This window comes from Salvia splendens, chromosome 17 (genome assembly GCF_004379255.2).
Source record: "Salvia splendens isolate huo1 chromosome 17, SspV2, whole genome shotgun sequence".
In the NCBI taxonomy this organism is placed as follows: domain Eukaryota; kingdom Viridiplantae; phylum Streptophyta; class Magnoliopsida; order Lamiales; family Lamiaceae; genus Salvia; species Salvia splendens.
The window spans coordinates 13,748,386-13,763,343 of NC_056048.1; the positions used below are offsets into that span (position 1 = coordinate 13,748,386).

At 36.6% G+C, this 14,958-nt stretch overlaps 1 protein-coding gene across 2 annotated transcripts; it reads left to right on the plus strand.

Moving 5' to 3' along the window:
- Nucleotides 1–1,535: 1,535 nt before the first annotated feature.
- Nucleotides 1,536–4,303, plus strand: LOC121774883 (phosphatidylinositol-3-phosphatase myotubularin-2-like). 2 transcript variants are annotated; one of them, XM_042171786.1, is made up of 4 exons: nt 1,536–1,673; nt 1,782–1,856; nt 2,492–2,767; nt 3,359–4,303. In XM_042171786.1, exons 3-4 carry the CDS (start codon nt 2,738–2,740, stop codon nt 3,881–3,883), a joined length of 555 nt encoding a protein of 184 aa, XP_042027720.1. In that variant the 5' UTR covers nt 1,536–1,673; nt 1,782–1,856; nt 2,492–2,737; the 3' UTR covers nt 3,884–4,303. The 2 variants fall into 2 exon arrangements, with proteins under 2 accessions (XP_042027720.1, XP_042027721.1); XM_042171787.1 differs by having other exon boundaries at nt 1,549–1,673; nt 1,785–1,856.
- Nucleotides 4,304–14,958: the final 10,655 nt, after the last annotated feature.

Genomic DNA, 14,958 nt, shown 5'->3' on the forward strand with positions numbered 1-14,958 from the left:
CGCTAACGGCAATCGGCATGATATGAGCTACTACTTGACCGATGGGATATACCCTAGGTGGCCCGTCTTTGTGAAGACGATCCGATGCGCATCAGATGAGAGGAAGGCCTACTTTGCGGCACGGCAGGAGTCGGCGCGCAAGGACGTGGAACGCGCATTTGGTGTGCTCCAGTCTCGATGGGCGGCAGTTAGGGGTCCAACGCGTTTGTGGCAAGTCGACTGCATTGCTGATATAATGTACGCCTGTATTATCATGCACAACATGATTGTCGAAGATGAAGGTGTACAACTGACGGATTGGGCCAACGACGATAATGAAGCCGGTCCAAGCCACGACGTGGCTGCCCCCAACGCACGGAGTGGGGTACCTAACGATGAAGCCGCCCTCCTCCAAGCACATGCCGACATGCGCCAAACGGATGCTCATATTCGACTCCAAAAGAATTTAATTGAAGAGTTATGGGCGCGGAAGACTGCGCGGAGTTAGTTTTTTTTGTATTTATGTAATTTTTTAAAATGTACTTTTTTTAAAATTTAAATAAAATTGTTGCATTTTCCCGTATCTGTGACGTAAATTTTATTCCGTATTTTGTGTGATTGGTAATTATTTGTTTTATATAATTTTGAGTGATGTGGCTAGGCTATGACTAGGCTATTGCTGGGCTATTTGCTTGTATTGATGATGTGGCAGGAGGATTTTTAGTGCTGATGATGTGGCAGGAGGAGTTTGTGGCTAGGCTATGGCTAGGCGAAAACCATTGTGGATGCTCTTAACTAAAAGAATAACCGGTTGGACCGAGTGACATGTCACGATGAAGTTGATCTCCTGTATTAGAGCATTTCCAATAAGCACGGACGTCAAATAGCCATCAAATAGCCTTCACACTGCCACATCATCAGCACTACAATTCTCTTGCCACATCAGCTTGCCACATCAACTGGACATCAAATAGCCCTCACATAGCCTTCACACTACCTATCCACATCACTAATAACAATTATATAATTTAATTTACACTTGTATCAACATACGAAATTTAATTTACGAGACAAATACGGAAAATTCGAATAATAATATTAAAATTTAAAAAGTACATTACTTTTAAAAAAAGTACAATAATATAAAAAAAGTACAAAAATTAAAAAGTACATTAATTTTAAAAAGTAAAACAAAATCACTCATCGCCGCCGTCCTCGTCTCCGTCGTCGCCCAGCGCTTCTTCACCGTCGTCGCCGCGTCTATATAGTGTTTTCGAAAAAAAAAAATAAAATTTAAATCCGACGCCGGTTTGGCGCCGATCCGGGACGCACAATGGCGCCCGTGAGGATCGGCGTCGGAACCGGTGTCAGCGCGGGAATCGGCATGGCGACGCCGATTTTGACGCCGATTTCGCCCACGCCGGTTCCAATGGTTCGGCGTCAAACCGGCGTGGGCGAAAAATCGGCGTCGCGGGGGTGACGCCGGTTATTGGAGATGCTCCCATCCCATCCCATCAGTTTCGCCCCTTTGTTCCACCCTTGGGAAAATAAAGCTAATTTTTTTACACTTCAATTCGTATATGCAACCTATGCCGCGAACGAGGTCCGGCCGAACGACGTCGCTACGTGAATTGGAGCCGGAGAAAATTGAGGGCGCCGGCAGCTGGGACGCCATCGAATGGACTAAAGTTGATGTATTTGAAAATTCCCGCTAGGGTTTTTCTAATTTTCTCCCATTACGCCCTTTTTTGCAATTTCTGTTTTTCCAGCAAATGTATGTGATTTCCCTTTCACCTTTTCAGCAGGTTTCAGCTTCGAAGCCAGTTTCGCAGGGACTGCAGCAGCTGTTGCTTGAAGCGGAGTTTATCATTGTAGAGGTAATGCAGAAAATTGAGTTTCTTAGTGTTTGTGGGGCTTCGAATTTGGATTGTTAGAATTTTTGCTTAATGTGTGGTTTTGAGAATGTGAATTTAGATTTAAAGTTCAGAACTTCTGAAGGAAGCAGCAATTAATATATATTGTGCTCCAAGTTGATCCTATTATGAAACTTCTTTTCCCCAATTTTAGGAATTCTCTAGCTTCAAGCTGCTAATCATAACTACACAATTTTGGAAACTAGTAGTGGTGAGTTTAATGTAAGATTTCCAAATGGTGAAGAATTTTTTTGAAATACTTGTATCAAATGAAGGTGTAATTAGTGTTAATGAACTTTTACGTGGTTTCTAGTGCTTTTTAGAATTTTAGGTTACTGTTAGCTATTTTCACATTGCTTAAGAGGAGGTGTGGGAAAGAGTAATGTTGAAATGTGTATTGTTGAAATGACATCATTATAACGCTGAGGGATCTCCGATTCGATACAAATCGGAAGGTAATAGCATTATTGAAACCTTTTTAAAAGCCGTGTTCAATTTTGAAAACTACTTGACTAGCTTTTCCATTATGCAACAAAACTAAATGACTGTTAGAAGGTTTAAATTGTTAGTCTTGTCTCATTTATGCTTTGCTAAATCAGTGAGAAAGAAAGGCAGCAAGCTGGTATTTATGATGCATGTGGGTGCTTGTGGGTGTACTTGGCTGATTTGCGTGCTTCAGATAGATCTTCTGGTCATCATAACCATTTCTACGACGCATCAAAAGTTCAAGGTCCATTATTACCTCCTGCTGCAGCTTTAGCACCAACACTTTGGCCTCAGTTCCACTTTGATGGGCATGTCCATCAGAAGCCCAAGCTGGGGAGATAGAGGCACATTGTAGAAACATGGCTGAGAAAATATCTGAATTGCAGAAGGTACGTAATTTGTTTTTACAGTGGTTTGTGCTTGCAAATAATAAAACTTGATCATTTTCTCTTCGTCATTATTCCCTTATATCCTCTATTTTTGTTGCGTTGTATCTATGTCTGTGAAACTCATGGGATTCTACAATCATTTGATTCACGCACATTACAAAAAAACCGAATTGAAAGAAACTGTTCATTCTCATGACAAAGTAAGGAAGATAATGTCAATGCGATGTCAAGGTCATGCTTGAACTAGGAAAGAGTAGTATGTGTGTTTGTTTGTAAAAATGTGCACAAGAGTTCTTGCTTAAGGAACACGAGCTCCAAGATGCTACTTTTCTCCACATAAGACATTCTAAATCAGAGTTTCAGTTGAGTTGAATAAGTACATGAATTTGGCATCTTTGTATCGGTTTTGGTGGTGGAGGCAAGAGTCTTAGGATTAGGATATAAGATGGGTTGAGATGGAAGGGTTTGGGAATTGGGATCGGTGATTTAATAATTTTTCTGCTTACATAAAGATTGATTCAAAGCCCAATTCGTGTTTTCCCAATAACTGACACTATCAAAGAGTAATCAGATATTAACAAATGTTGGCAGGAAAAGGATATAGCAGAGGCAAAACTAAGAGAAACAACTTCAACTGTGGCGTCTTTGACTGATGAGTTGCGAAATGAGAAGCTCAACAGCAGCTCGGTAAGGGACTGGGCTAGGAGTGCCAAAAAGGAAAATGTTGCTATAAAGCGGGCAATACAATCACTTGGGTGCAAGGTTCAGTTTTCTGAAGACGGTGATTGTATTGTTGGCATCGAGAACATCGCAGCAGAGATTCCTCAAAAATCTCTCTTTTCCATTGAGGATATGCAGTCTAGTTTGTACATGCAGAGTGACGAGAAACCAGACAGTCTCGTGTACGTTACCCGTGAAGAAGATGAAGATGGTGATTCCATCAACCCTATAAACCAGGTATGTGAATCTTTATGCCCTCTACGCACTCGAGAGGGAGGGTGTAGATGGCCCGAAGCCGGTTGTGCCCAATTTGGAAGCCAGTTTGTCGGTATGAAGGAGAACTTTGATGCTTTTGACCGGCTTTCTATATACGACAGCTATTTCCAGTCACAATAGAAGCTTTGGAGGTTGTTACAATGCATTTTTGTGAGAGAATATAAAAAAAGATGGGACCCTCACATTCAACAAGGGTCTTCTGGAGGTGTACATACATAGGCATGAGTCAGCATTGATTTCTAGCGATCCAAGAAGGTAGCACAAGGTAAATTCGGTGTAAAGTGCATAACGCCATTCATGTCATGGGGTTTGGCTGTAACGGGTTTCTACGGCTTTAACATACTCTCACGTCATGGGGTTTGGCTCTTACGGTCTAGATCCCCTGTGTAAAGGTTAGCAGTCGACATTCAGCGACAGGTAGTATGTGTATAGAATCCTACTCCCCATGTCACTTTTAGTATGTCGGACACAGGTTTTTAAGAAATGTAATAAAAAGTATTTTCTTTTACTAAGATGAATCAATAATTTATTAAGATAAAATGTCTTGGTAGAACTGCTCGGAATGGCATATGACAATTTGGTATATCCTATGTTTCTAAATACTACAAAGAGGAATCAAGTATGTATGTTTACATGGTTAATCTTGATATTTGGGAAGGAATGAATTAATGAACCAAGTTAACGTAGAATGAACTACTTAACATGCTAATTAATTCTAGTGCATCTGAAAAATGTCAGTCAACAACTTCAGATACCTTTATACTACTCCCTCCGTCCCGCACTACTCGCACTTATTTTCTTTTTGGGCGTCCCAAGTTACTTGCACTCTTTCCATTTTTAGTAAAAATTTTCAACTACAGCCGTAATTTTTAACTTTCCTATACATTCGTTCCTTAATCTCCGTGCCGAAAAGGAAAGGGGCAAGTAGCCCGGGACGGAGGGAGTATTAACTAGTGGAGTACAAAAACAACCACGAATATCAACCATTAATTCATCATATCCATAATTCACTACCGAAATTAGAAATCATAAAATCAATCGAATAGTTGTCGGTCAAGTCTCCCCTTCCAGTTTCATGTCTTTTTTAATACATTGTTCCATCTATTAAAGATAAATGGAAATGTAATTGTCTAATAATGATAATTTGAGATCTATTGATTCTAAAGCAGGAGATGTAATTGTCCTAAGAAACTACATATAACGTTAGCAACCTGATTAAACAGATTGATTGTTTTAGAGAATTGAGATTGATTAAAACGTTTGTTTGATATGAATATGCTATGTAATGGTCTTGACAAATTTTATATGGATTTTTTTATATGGTATGGTGGTGTAAGTGAATAATGAATCGAGTAATTGTTTTATAGTGTATGTTCCTTTGTTTCATAATAACATATAAACATGTTAGGTCATAATAAGCATGAAACTATTAATATGTGTATTATATTAGTCAGAAGTCATAATATGATTTCATAATATGTGTATTAAACATTGAAGTTTAAACTGCATACATAGTCATTTGTTTTCATTGAAACTATTAACACTTTCAGAATTTCAGGTAGAGGTAAAAATGACATGCTCCAGGAGTATTATATTAGTTAGAAGTCATAATATGTGTATTAAACATTGAAGTTTAAACTGCATATATAGTTATTTGTTTTCATAAATGTCTTATGTTAAGTTTAGCCATAATAATCAACTCATTATTGAGACATATTGTTCACAACAAAACAGTTGTTTAATACTCACATCATAACAAACACAGCAAGATATGCACGGTATATTCATTTATGTACCTGTTCGAGCTGTTGAAATATGTTCAGCCGTGTCTTTTTTTATCCGTCTCAATGTTATTGGTTTGACTACTCTTATATGATGGCATATTTAAGCTTAGTTCTACTTTTTGATATTATTTACAAACATTAAAGTCACTGATGCTTACATACACACACAGATGCCACCCATCTCACACCTTTTTTCATACAAACAATCACATCTATCTAAATAGCAGAGATAGTTAATACTGAGTTGTTCCAACTTAAGCCCTAGGTGTTTAACATAACCAAATGTAATTACATATATCATCTCAAACATCACAACTAAGTTCCAGTTTGGAGGATCAGAGACAGTTACCAGGATTTGTTGTTTTTGCATCAGCCTCTTGCCCTTTGGTGGAGTGAGGTGTTGTTTTGTTTTGTAATACAACCCCTGAAACATAATCACAATAGCTTTGAACATTACATTTAAAAATTCACATTAAAAAAGCCTGGTAGCCAAGCAATTATTTTTCTGTTCTGTATCTCTTTATTTTGACTTTTTAAGAGTGAAGCGTCACAAGAATAAAACAATTTAAGCATAATAATATGGATTTATGTCATGCATACACTTGCATGACTCTGTTGTTGGTTTTGTTGCAGAATGGGCTTTTGTTTATGAAAAATATCACAATTACATACGATGCTTCCAATATTGATACGGTATTAACTCATTAAATAAACTAGAAGGGGAAAATAATTTACCGGTTTGAGCTTTGGGGATCCGTGGTGGCTTGTTTTTAGTGTTCCTCCTTTTATACACTAGTTGAACCAAAAAAAACCTTTTAGTTTTGATGTATTTGAAAGAGGTATAGGCTATGGGATACTACAAACATCTAACCTTTTCCGTCGGTCGTTGTAGATCCAGAAGCTCGAGTATTCACCATTGCCGTGGTCGATTGTTTGATTTTCCGGTTCGGTGCTTGGTGGATCGGGAAAGATTGTCTGGAGCGCGTATTGTGGATGGCTGATGTAGGTGAACTATCGGACGCCTCTTCGACTGAACAAAGAGTGGTTGGAGCTCGTAAATGTTGTGCCGCTTCAGAAATTACAGAAGTAATGTTTGATTTTGGTGATTAGTGTTTTTTGGGTGGCGTTAGATATATTGTGGGGGGAGAGACGAAGTGAATAGGCGGGAACCGAACAATCAGGTTAATGGCGTGTGGAGTGATGATTCCATGATTTCCGCGAAGAAAAACCGAACGTCTGGGCATATTTTTTTGTTTCCATTTTTACCCTTTTATGACTCTACTAAACCTTATTATGACATAAATTTATGATTGTCAAGCCTAAATCGTGGCCGCCCATAGGCAGATCCAACGCTCCAGATTTAGTCTGTATTTTTGGACTTAAGGGTGTATTTTGATAGATGAATACCCATTCATCATATCCATAATTCACTACCGAAATTAGAAATCATAAAATCAATTGATTAGTTGTCGGTCAAGTCTCCCCTTCCAATTTCATGTCTTTTTTAATACATTGTTCCATCTATTAAAGATAAATGGAAATGTAATTGTCTAATAATGATAATTTGAGATCTATTGATTCTAAAGCAGGAGATGTAATTGTCCTAAGAAACTACATATAACGTTAGCAACCTGATTAAACAGATTGATTGTTTTAGAGAATTGAGATTGATTAAAACGTTTGTTTGATATGAATATGCTATGTAATGGTCTTGACAAATTTTATATGGATTTTTTTATATGGTATGGTGGTGTAAGTGAATAATGAATCGAGTAATTGTTTTATAGTGTATGTTCCTTTGTTGGTGAAGGGATCAACTTCTACTTAATGCATCCAAACTCAAATTTTAAAATCTACAACATGTCTCATTGCTTTTAATTTTAGCACAAACAATCGAAAACATTTATTGGTTCAGTATCTCTATATGGCCGTTTGTAGAAGCAAATTTAAATATCCGGAGAAATTCTTGATGTACATAGATTTTAATTGTAGATCCAATAATGGTAGGATAGCAAGTTAATGAATTGGATGACTACATTGGCTACGTTTGTAGAAGCAAGAGACTCGAACTGATCAATGTCGTTTTCGCCATTTTGGGCTCCGGCTAGGTCGGAGATTCACCATGACCGGGCACCCATTTGACAAACTTGTCTACCATCTTTGAGAATTTTAACATAAACATAAATTGAAATAGAAGATGACTTACCATTACTACTGCAGAGCTCAGCACATGAAACCCCAAAAGTATTGAAAATCAACTCTCTCTATATCCTCCATTATTAACAAATATGTTGGCTGTCGATCCTCTCACCCCAACTCTACAACTTTTGGCTTTCTTTCAAGGCATAACCTGGAATTAACACATCTTTCTAATACTATTCCCTGCCACAAAATAAATTAAATCAATTCTAACTTTTTTCCTATTAAAAATGAACCACTCACCCCCTTAAAAGGCTTATAAGGGTGATGGGTTATCACACTTATATAGATTATAGAATTTAGAGAATTTAACTCGCGATGTTCTTCCACTCATGAGGTAGATATATAAGAGAGAAAAGAGAACACCATCATCGATTTGGGTCCGCTCTGATACTATATTAGAAATGAGTCACTCACCCGAGGGTTATCCACACTTATATAGATTAGATCAGATCTCCAGAATTTAGAAAATTTAATTTAGAGAATTTAACAAAATGCAGATAGTTTAGACCTCACCTCAAGGCTAGTCGCCAAATTAAGCCAATTGGTTGTTATTTGAAACCACACCTTTTCTTGAGGAATATTATATTTGGGTCTCCTGATCTAAAAGCAATGCGCCCCAGAGAATTATTTCCTCTTTTTGGCTCATTATCCATTTTACCTATGTCTTCTATTGGAACTGCCTCATTTGCTTTCTGCCCAAATCACTAGCTTCTTAATAATCATACACGACATGCTTGTCAAATCAGGTTAATTAGACGTATGCGTTATGTTTTTTTTAAAGGAGGATCAACGATGGTTTTCCATATACCCCGAAGTGACTCGGACCCCCGACCTAATGGTCGGAGGTGAAGCGTCTTACCACCAAGCTGCGCTTCGTTGTATGGTTGGGTACCAACGAGTCCACTTACCTTCTCCCAAGCACGGGTCCACGCCACCTCCCCAAACATGGGTACATGCTACCTTCCCCCAGGCCTGGGTCCAGGCCAGTGAACCTACCTTCCCCCAAGCACGGGTCCAGGCCACCTCCCCCAAACATGGGTACAAGCTACCTTCCCCCAGCGCCTGGGTCAGGCCAGTGAACCCATCACCCCATGGGAAATTAATCCACAAGATGGGATTCCCAGGGGCTGAACTCGTGACCTCCAGGATGGAAGCGGTATCAGCGCCCTTTAAAAAAAATGCAAGCAATATACAAGTACAATAATTACTACTCCATTAGTACGAGTAGGGATGTCAAGTCGAGTTAATTAGACGTTTGCATTTTGTTGGCGTTCAAATCATCCTGAATCCAAAAAATACAAGCAATATATAAGTGCAAAGTATGAATAGGGGTGTTAGTCGGGTCAGGTCAACGGGTTTCAGGCTTAGCCTGACTGCTCGGGTTGTGGGTTAATCGGGTGTAGTCTAATCATATGATGATTTTTTTATCGGATTAAAATTATTCAACTCTAACCCTAAAGGTTCAAATTTTTGGCTAGCGAACGGGCTAATAGAGCTGCTGCAGATAAAATTAACATGCGAGATCACTCCAATACATAATGAAAATTGATCATATTTATAGGATTTAAAACATTCAATTATGATAATTTAGTCATATATTAATGCTATATTCCTAAACTCAATGAATAATTTAATACTAATTTAAGATTTGTAAGTAAAATAAAATATAAACATATTTTAAGAAATTATTAAAACATGTTTTAGAAATTAAAATATTTTTTATAGTGGATATAGATTTTTTTAATCTATTTATATATTATTATATTTATAAAATCTAATATATATGTAGATGTTATATAAAAGTGAAGGTTATTTTTATGTTTGTTTATTATATTAAAATTTATCAATGGAGTATCGAAAGAGATGTCAAACAGCTAGAACAATAGGCAATAATTGCACCAAGGTCCAACTTTATGGCCAACTCATCAGCTTCCATGTCAATCCTACTCATGTTAAGGGCTAATTGAGTTGTAATTTTTTTGGACCTAAAATTTTCAACTCTAACCCCTTAATTTTTACGGGTTATTCAGATCAGCCCACAAGTTTGGAGTGCGTTGACTTCCTACTAAGTATGAGGCCTTTGAGCTGATTGCACTATTTTCAATTTTTTCAATGTAAGCTCATTTGAACAAGTATACATTTAAAAGTAAGATACTCTAATTAGAGTTGATTTAACTAGTGTGGATGATAGAAATTAGCATCCAATCCCAAAGGCCAGTATTGATGAATTCTTTAGGGACGACCACATCTCCTACTAATAATGAAGGCCAGAAACTCCAAAGTGGATCACTCAATAAACATTGAAGAGGTCCACCGTTTGTTGTGTTGCAGCTGCTCCATTCACCTAAACACACTAATTTCTCATAAATTGCAAACCATTATGTAATCGTAGTACGTATTTTTGCAATGAAACACAATATATTCTGTGTAGAAAATTATTAATTACGATAAATGAAATTTCCTCTCCAATCTAAACCCATCAAATCATTCGGGAATGCATACATCTTTTCCCCTAAACTTTTATCTAAAAATGATTTGCCTTGTTGTTTTTTAGCCATGCTCATTCGTGTATTTCTTGTTATTTTTTAGTTAACAAAATTATTTACATTAATTAAATTGTGATGGAATATTCCCTCTTATAATAAGTCATAATAATAGAATAATACGTAAATAGGCCAGGAATTAGGGATGTCAATGTAGCCCGTAACCTGTGGTTGGCCCGAATAGCCCGCTCAATTTGCAGGGTTAGGGCTAGAAATTTCCAGCCCGATAAAAACAAAACTCGATTAGCCCGCACCCGACTAACCTGCAACCTGTTAGGGCCAGACCCAAAAACCCGATGGGCTGGCCCAAAAGCCCGATAAAATTTCTATTATTCTATTTTTTACTTTTAATTCGACACTTCATTGATTAATTCTATATAAAGATAACTAAAAAAACTTTCAATTTAATATTTAATATACAAATTATTTTATAATTGATAAATAAATAAAAAACTTTAAATTCACTAAAAAAATATTTAAATTTCCAAAACATGCATTGAAATTTCACGAAATATCTCAAATATTAGTATTTGGTCATGTTTATGATTGAATTTAAGCATATATAGCAAATTTATCATAATTAAATGTTTTAATTTTATGAATATAACTAATTTTAATCATTATTTACTGGATTTATCGTATGTTAATCATATCGGTAGCAACCCGATGGGCTAGCCCGAAACTCGACCTTTTAGGGTCAGGGTCGAACTTTTATAACCAGAAAGATGTCGCAACCTGAATAGCCCGCACTCGATAGACCCGCAACCCGAGTAGGGCCGGCCCGAAACCCAATGGGTCGACCCGATTGACATCCCTACTAGGAATAGTCAATTGTTATTTTGTACATTATAATTAGGTCAAATTGCTATATACGTATATGAGTCCAAGGAGTCGGAATCTTCTAATAGCGCAATATATATTACTCCCTCCGTCCACAAAAAATAGATCACAATTTCCATTTTTGGACGTCCACAAAAAATAGATCACAATTACTTATGGTAAGTTTTCAACAAAACAATAACCCTACACATCATTTTATTTACCACTTATGCCATTAAACACTACTAATAATATGGACGTCACATTCCACTAACACTACTTCTCTCTTACTTTTTCTCATTCTCTCTTATTTTTTTCCATTCTCTCTTACTTTTTCCCTTCTCTCTTACTTTACCAATTCTACATTAAAACTCGTGCCATACACAAAGTGATCTATTTTTTGTGGACGGAGGGTAAATGTAATATCCTTAACTTTAGGATTATATATATAGGTATATATATATATGTTTAATATTAGAAAATAAGAAAATTGATTAATAGGTGGATGGGTGGAAAGAAACGTGTAGTGATGGGGATTTTTGGAGAGAATTATAGTAATTATAATTATAAATGATAAAGGAGTTGGAAATTAAAATAAAGAAAAAGACTTCCAACATGTAACACCCCTTACTCGGTTAGTTTTAACCGAATAAATGACGTCACCTTTCGGTACGATCGATAAACAAAACCTGTCTATTTTTTTTTCATTTTGCAAACACTCAACATACAACACTATCATAAAAGTAACTAAACCTGCTAACACAACAATTTACTACTATACATAACAAAATATTGATAACCTGTTTCGATAAATATATATATACAACTCCATTAGTAAAAAGAAAGTTATAACCTTACATTTGTAACCCAACTATTTACAAACAAAAGATAACCTAAGCATGCCACGTATAAACTCCGACTTTACCAGCAAAAAGGGAGGTAGTGACTTGACACACGCTGCTGCCAACTAGCGAGTTCACTCGCTTCTATACTTTGCAAGAGGGAGAAGAAAGGGTGGTGAGCTTCGAAAAGCTCGTAGTGTAATCGCATTCCAGAATAAAACCTCTAAAACTTCAATCTATATCACTATCACAAGTAAACACTTTATTACCTGGAATGTCGTACAACACATATTCAATTTATATTATCATCAATATATATGTTCAAAACAATGTCACCCAGTATAAGCATTCATAACAGTTTGAATCATTTAAAGAAATCACCTATATCGTCTACAACCAGTGCAACATCACAATCATATTAATCGTGTAATACTATCAACAATAACCATCTATCACCTATCAATCAAAACAATATAATACAATACAACATAACTTTACCTAAGGAAAACATAACTGTTTAAAAAATTCAAAGCACAACCATATTATTTCAAAAATAGAGCCCAGAGTTATGCTTAGTGATGGACACGGGTACACGGACACTATCTGTAGCCCGATGAGGGCGTCTATCATGTGTGTCCGTTCGGACACTGTAATATTTCATATGGCCTATGCAAGGCAACTGTCATAGATTACCCATATAGGGTACATTTCAACTATTGATATATCATATAGACACTCGCTTCGGTTATCCAGAAGACGAGTGATCAACATGTGTGCAGTACTGCTGTCCTATGGCATGCCCCTGTGATTCACTCAAGCAGTGGGGCATAACGCAACTATTTCATATCAAATTTCAGATTATTCAACACATATAACTATATAAATCACTTTGCATCATATAAGAAATACCAAACAACAATTTCAATATTTCATTCTTCAATATCACATTTTCTGTTACTTTACCTTGAAGTATACAATCCACCCAATTATTTTAAGTTCTGTGGCATAAGCATACGAATCACACAAACAAGTAGTAATATTTATCAAAGTTAAAGGAATGAAATTCTAGAACACGCGTACACTACCTGTACACGTCAAAAAAAATGATGTTACTTGCTTAGTCAACCATGGAGGTGCCCCTTTCCCTTATCCCTTGTACTTGCACTTGGTTCACCTTTGATTCCAACTATTTTTGAGATTGTAAGAGTGGAAGTGAAGGTTTTCAAGAGAGATGAAAATACGTGAGAGAGGGAAGGGGAAGAAAAGAGTTAGTCTTTTTCTTTATTTTAATTTCCAACTCCTTTATCATTTATAATTATAATTACTATAATTCTCTCCAAAAATCCCCATCACTACACGTTTCTTTCCACCCATCCACCTATTAATCAATTTTCTTATTTTCTAATATTAATCATATATATATACCTATATATATAATCCTAAATTTAAGGATATTACAGTAAACAATAGTACTCCCTCCATAATTGAAGTATGAATTCTTTTTTTTTAGTTCGTATATGACAAGTATGAATATTCTGATTTTTAAAACTGTTTTATCTCTAATGAGGTAGGACTAGGGTGTCGAAACCCGCCCCGCATTGTTTTGGGTATTACCCGATACCTGAGTCGGTTATCCCGCACCCAACACGGTGGGTACCCGTCCCGACCCAAATTTATTATTATTATTATTATTATTATTATTATTATTATTATTATTATTATTTTTGTAAATCTTTTTTATATTATTTGAATTATCCTCAACTTTTTGATCATTCCCCATAATTGTATTAATATTTTGATGCATTCTAAAAAAAGATTAAAAAAAATTAAAAATCAGTAGACATTGAACGCTCACAATTTACTAAGTACTATATGATATTGTTAAGGGCTTATCCCTCAACGTTGACTGGCGGCTGAGCTCGTCGGCCTCTCAAGCTCGTAGGGCCGTCGGAATCGAAGGTTCGGTTGTGCTCGGGAGGAGTTCCCATCAGGCAGCTCGATACCTAGGGTTTTTTAGATACGTTCAACAAGATGTTGGGCAAATAATAATTTTATTCATGTTGAATGAATGAATGATAATTTTATTCATGTTGAATCGATTCAGCCTGGATAACATGAGAAGGATCTGATCTATATCTTCTCAACATTGAAACATGGAACACGTTATGTATCTGTTCTAGATCAGGTGGTAATGCGAGTCGATATGCTGCTGGACCAACACATTCTAAAATCTCATAAGGGCCAATAAATCTCGGGCTCAACTTTCCTTTCTTGCCAACTCTAAGCACTTTCTTCCAAGGAGATACTTTTAAAAACACTGTGTCACCAAAACCAAATTCAATGTGTTTCCTCTTCCAATCTGCATAAGATTTCTGTCTATCAGACGCTTCCTTCAATCGATTTCGTATCAATCGGACCTTTTCTTCCGTCTCTTGTATAATTTTAGGATCCATAATCTTGTTCTCGCTCAACTCAGTCCAACATAGTGGGGTTCGACATTTACGGCCATAGAGTGCTTCATACGGAGCCATCTGAATACTGGAATGATAACTGTTGTTATATGCAAATTCCACCAACGGCAAGTATTTTTCCCAACTACCTTCAAAGTTGATGACGCAACTTCTCAACATATCTTCTAGGATCTGTATTACTCGTTCTGATTGACCATCTGTCTGTGGATGAAAAGCTGTACTAAGGTGTAGTCGAGAACCCAAGGCTTCTTGGAATTTATTCCAGAATCTCGAAGTGAATAGTGGATCTCTATCAGATATTATCGAGCTAGGGACTCCATGTAATCTCACAATTTCACTGATATAAAGCTCAGTCAACTTCTCTAATGAATAATCAGTTCTTACCGCAAGAAAATGAGCTACCTTGGTCAATCGATCAACAATCACCCAAACTGAATCTTTCTTCCGAGGTGATAAGGGCAATCCTACAACGAAATCCATCGTAATTCGATCCCATTTCCATTCTGGTATGGTGATTGATTGTAATAAACCGGA

What these genes read in the sequence shown, in the direction of transcription:
- LOC121774883 (XM_042171786.1), top strand. Translation starts at nt 2,738, where the DNA reads ATGGCTGAGAAAATATCTGAATTGCAGAAG. An exon ending in AAATATCTGAATTGCAGAAG is followed by an intron (nt 2,768 to 3,358) that starts GTACGTAATTTG and finishes AAATGTTGGCAG; the next exon opens with GAAAAGGATATAGCAGAGGC.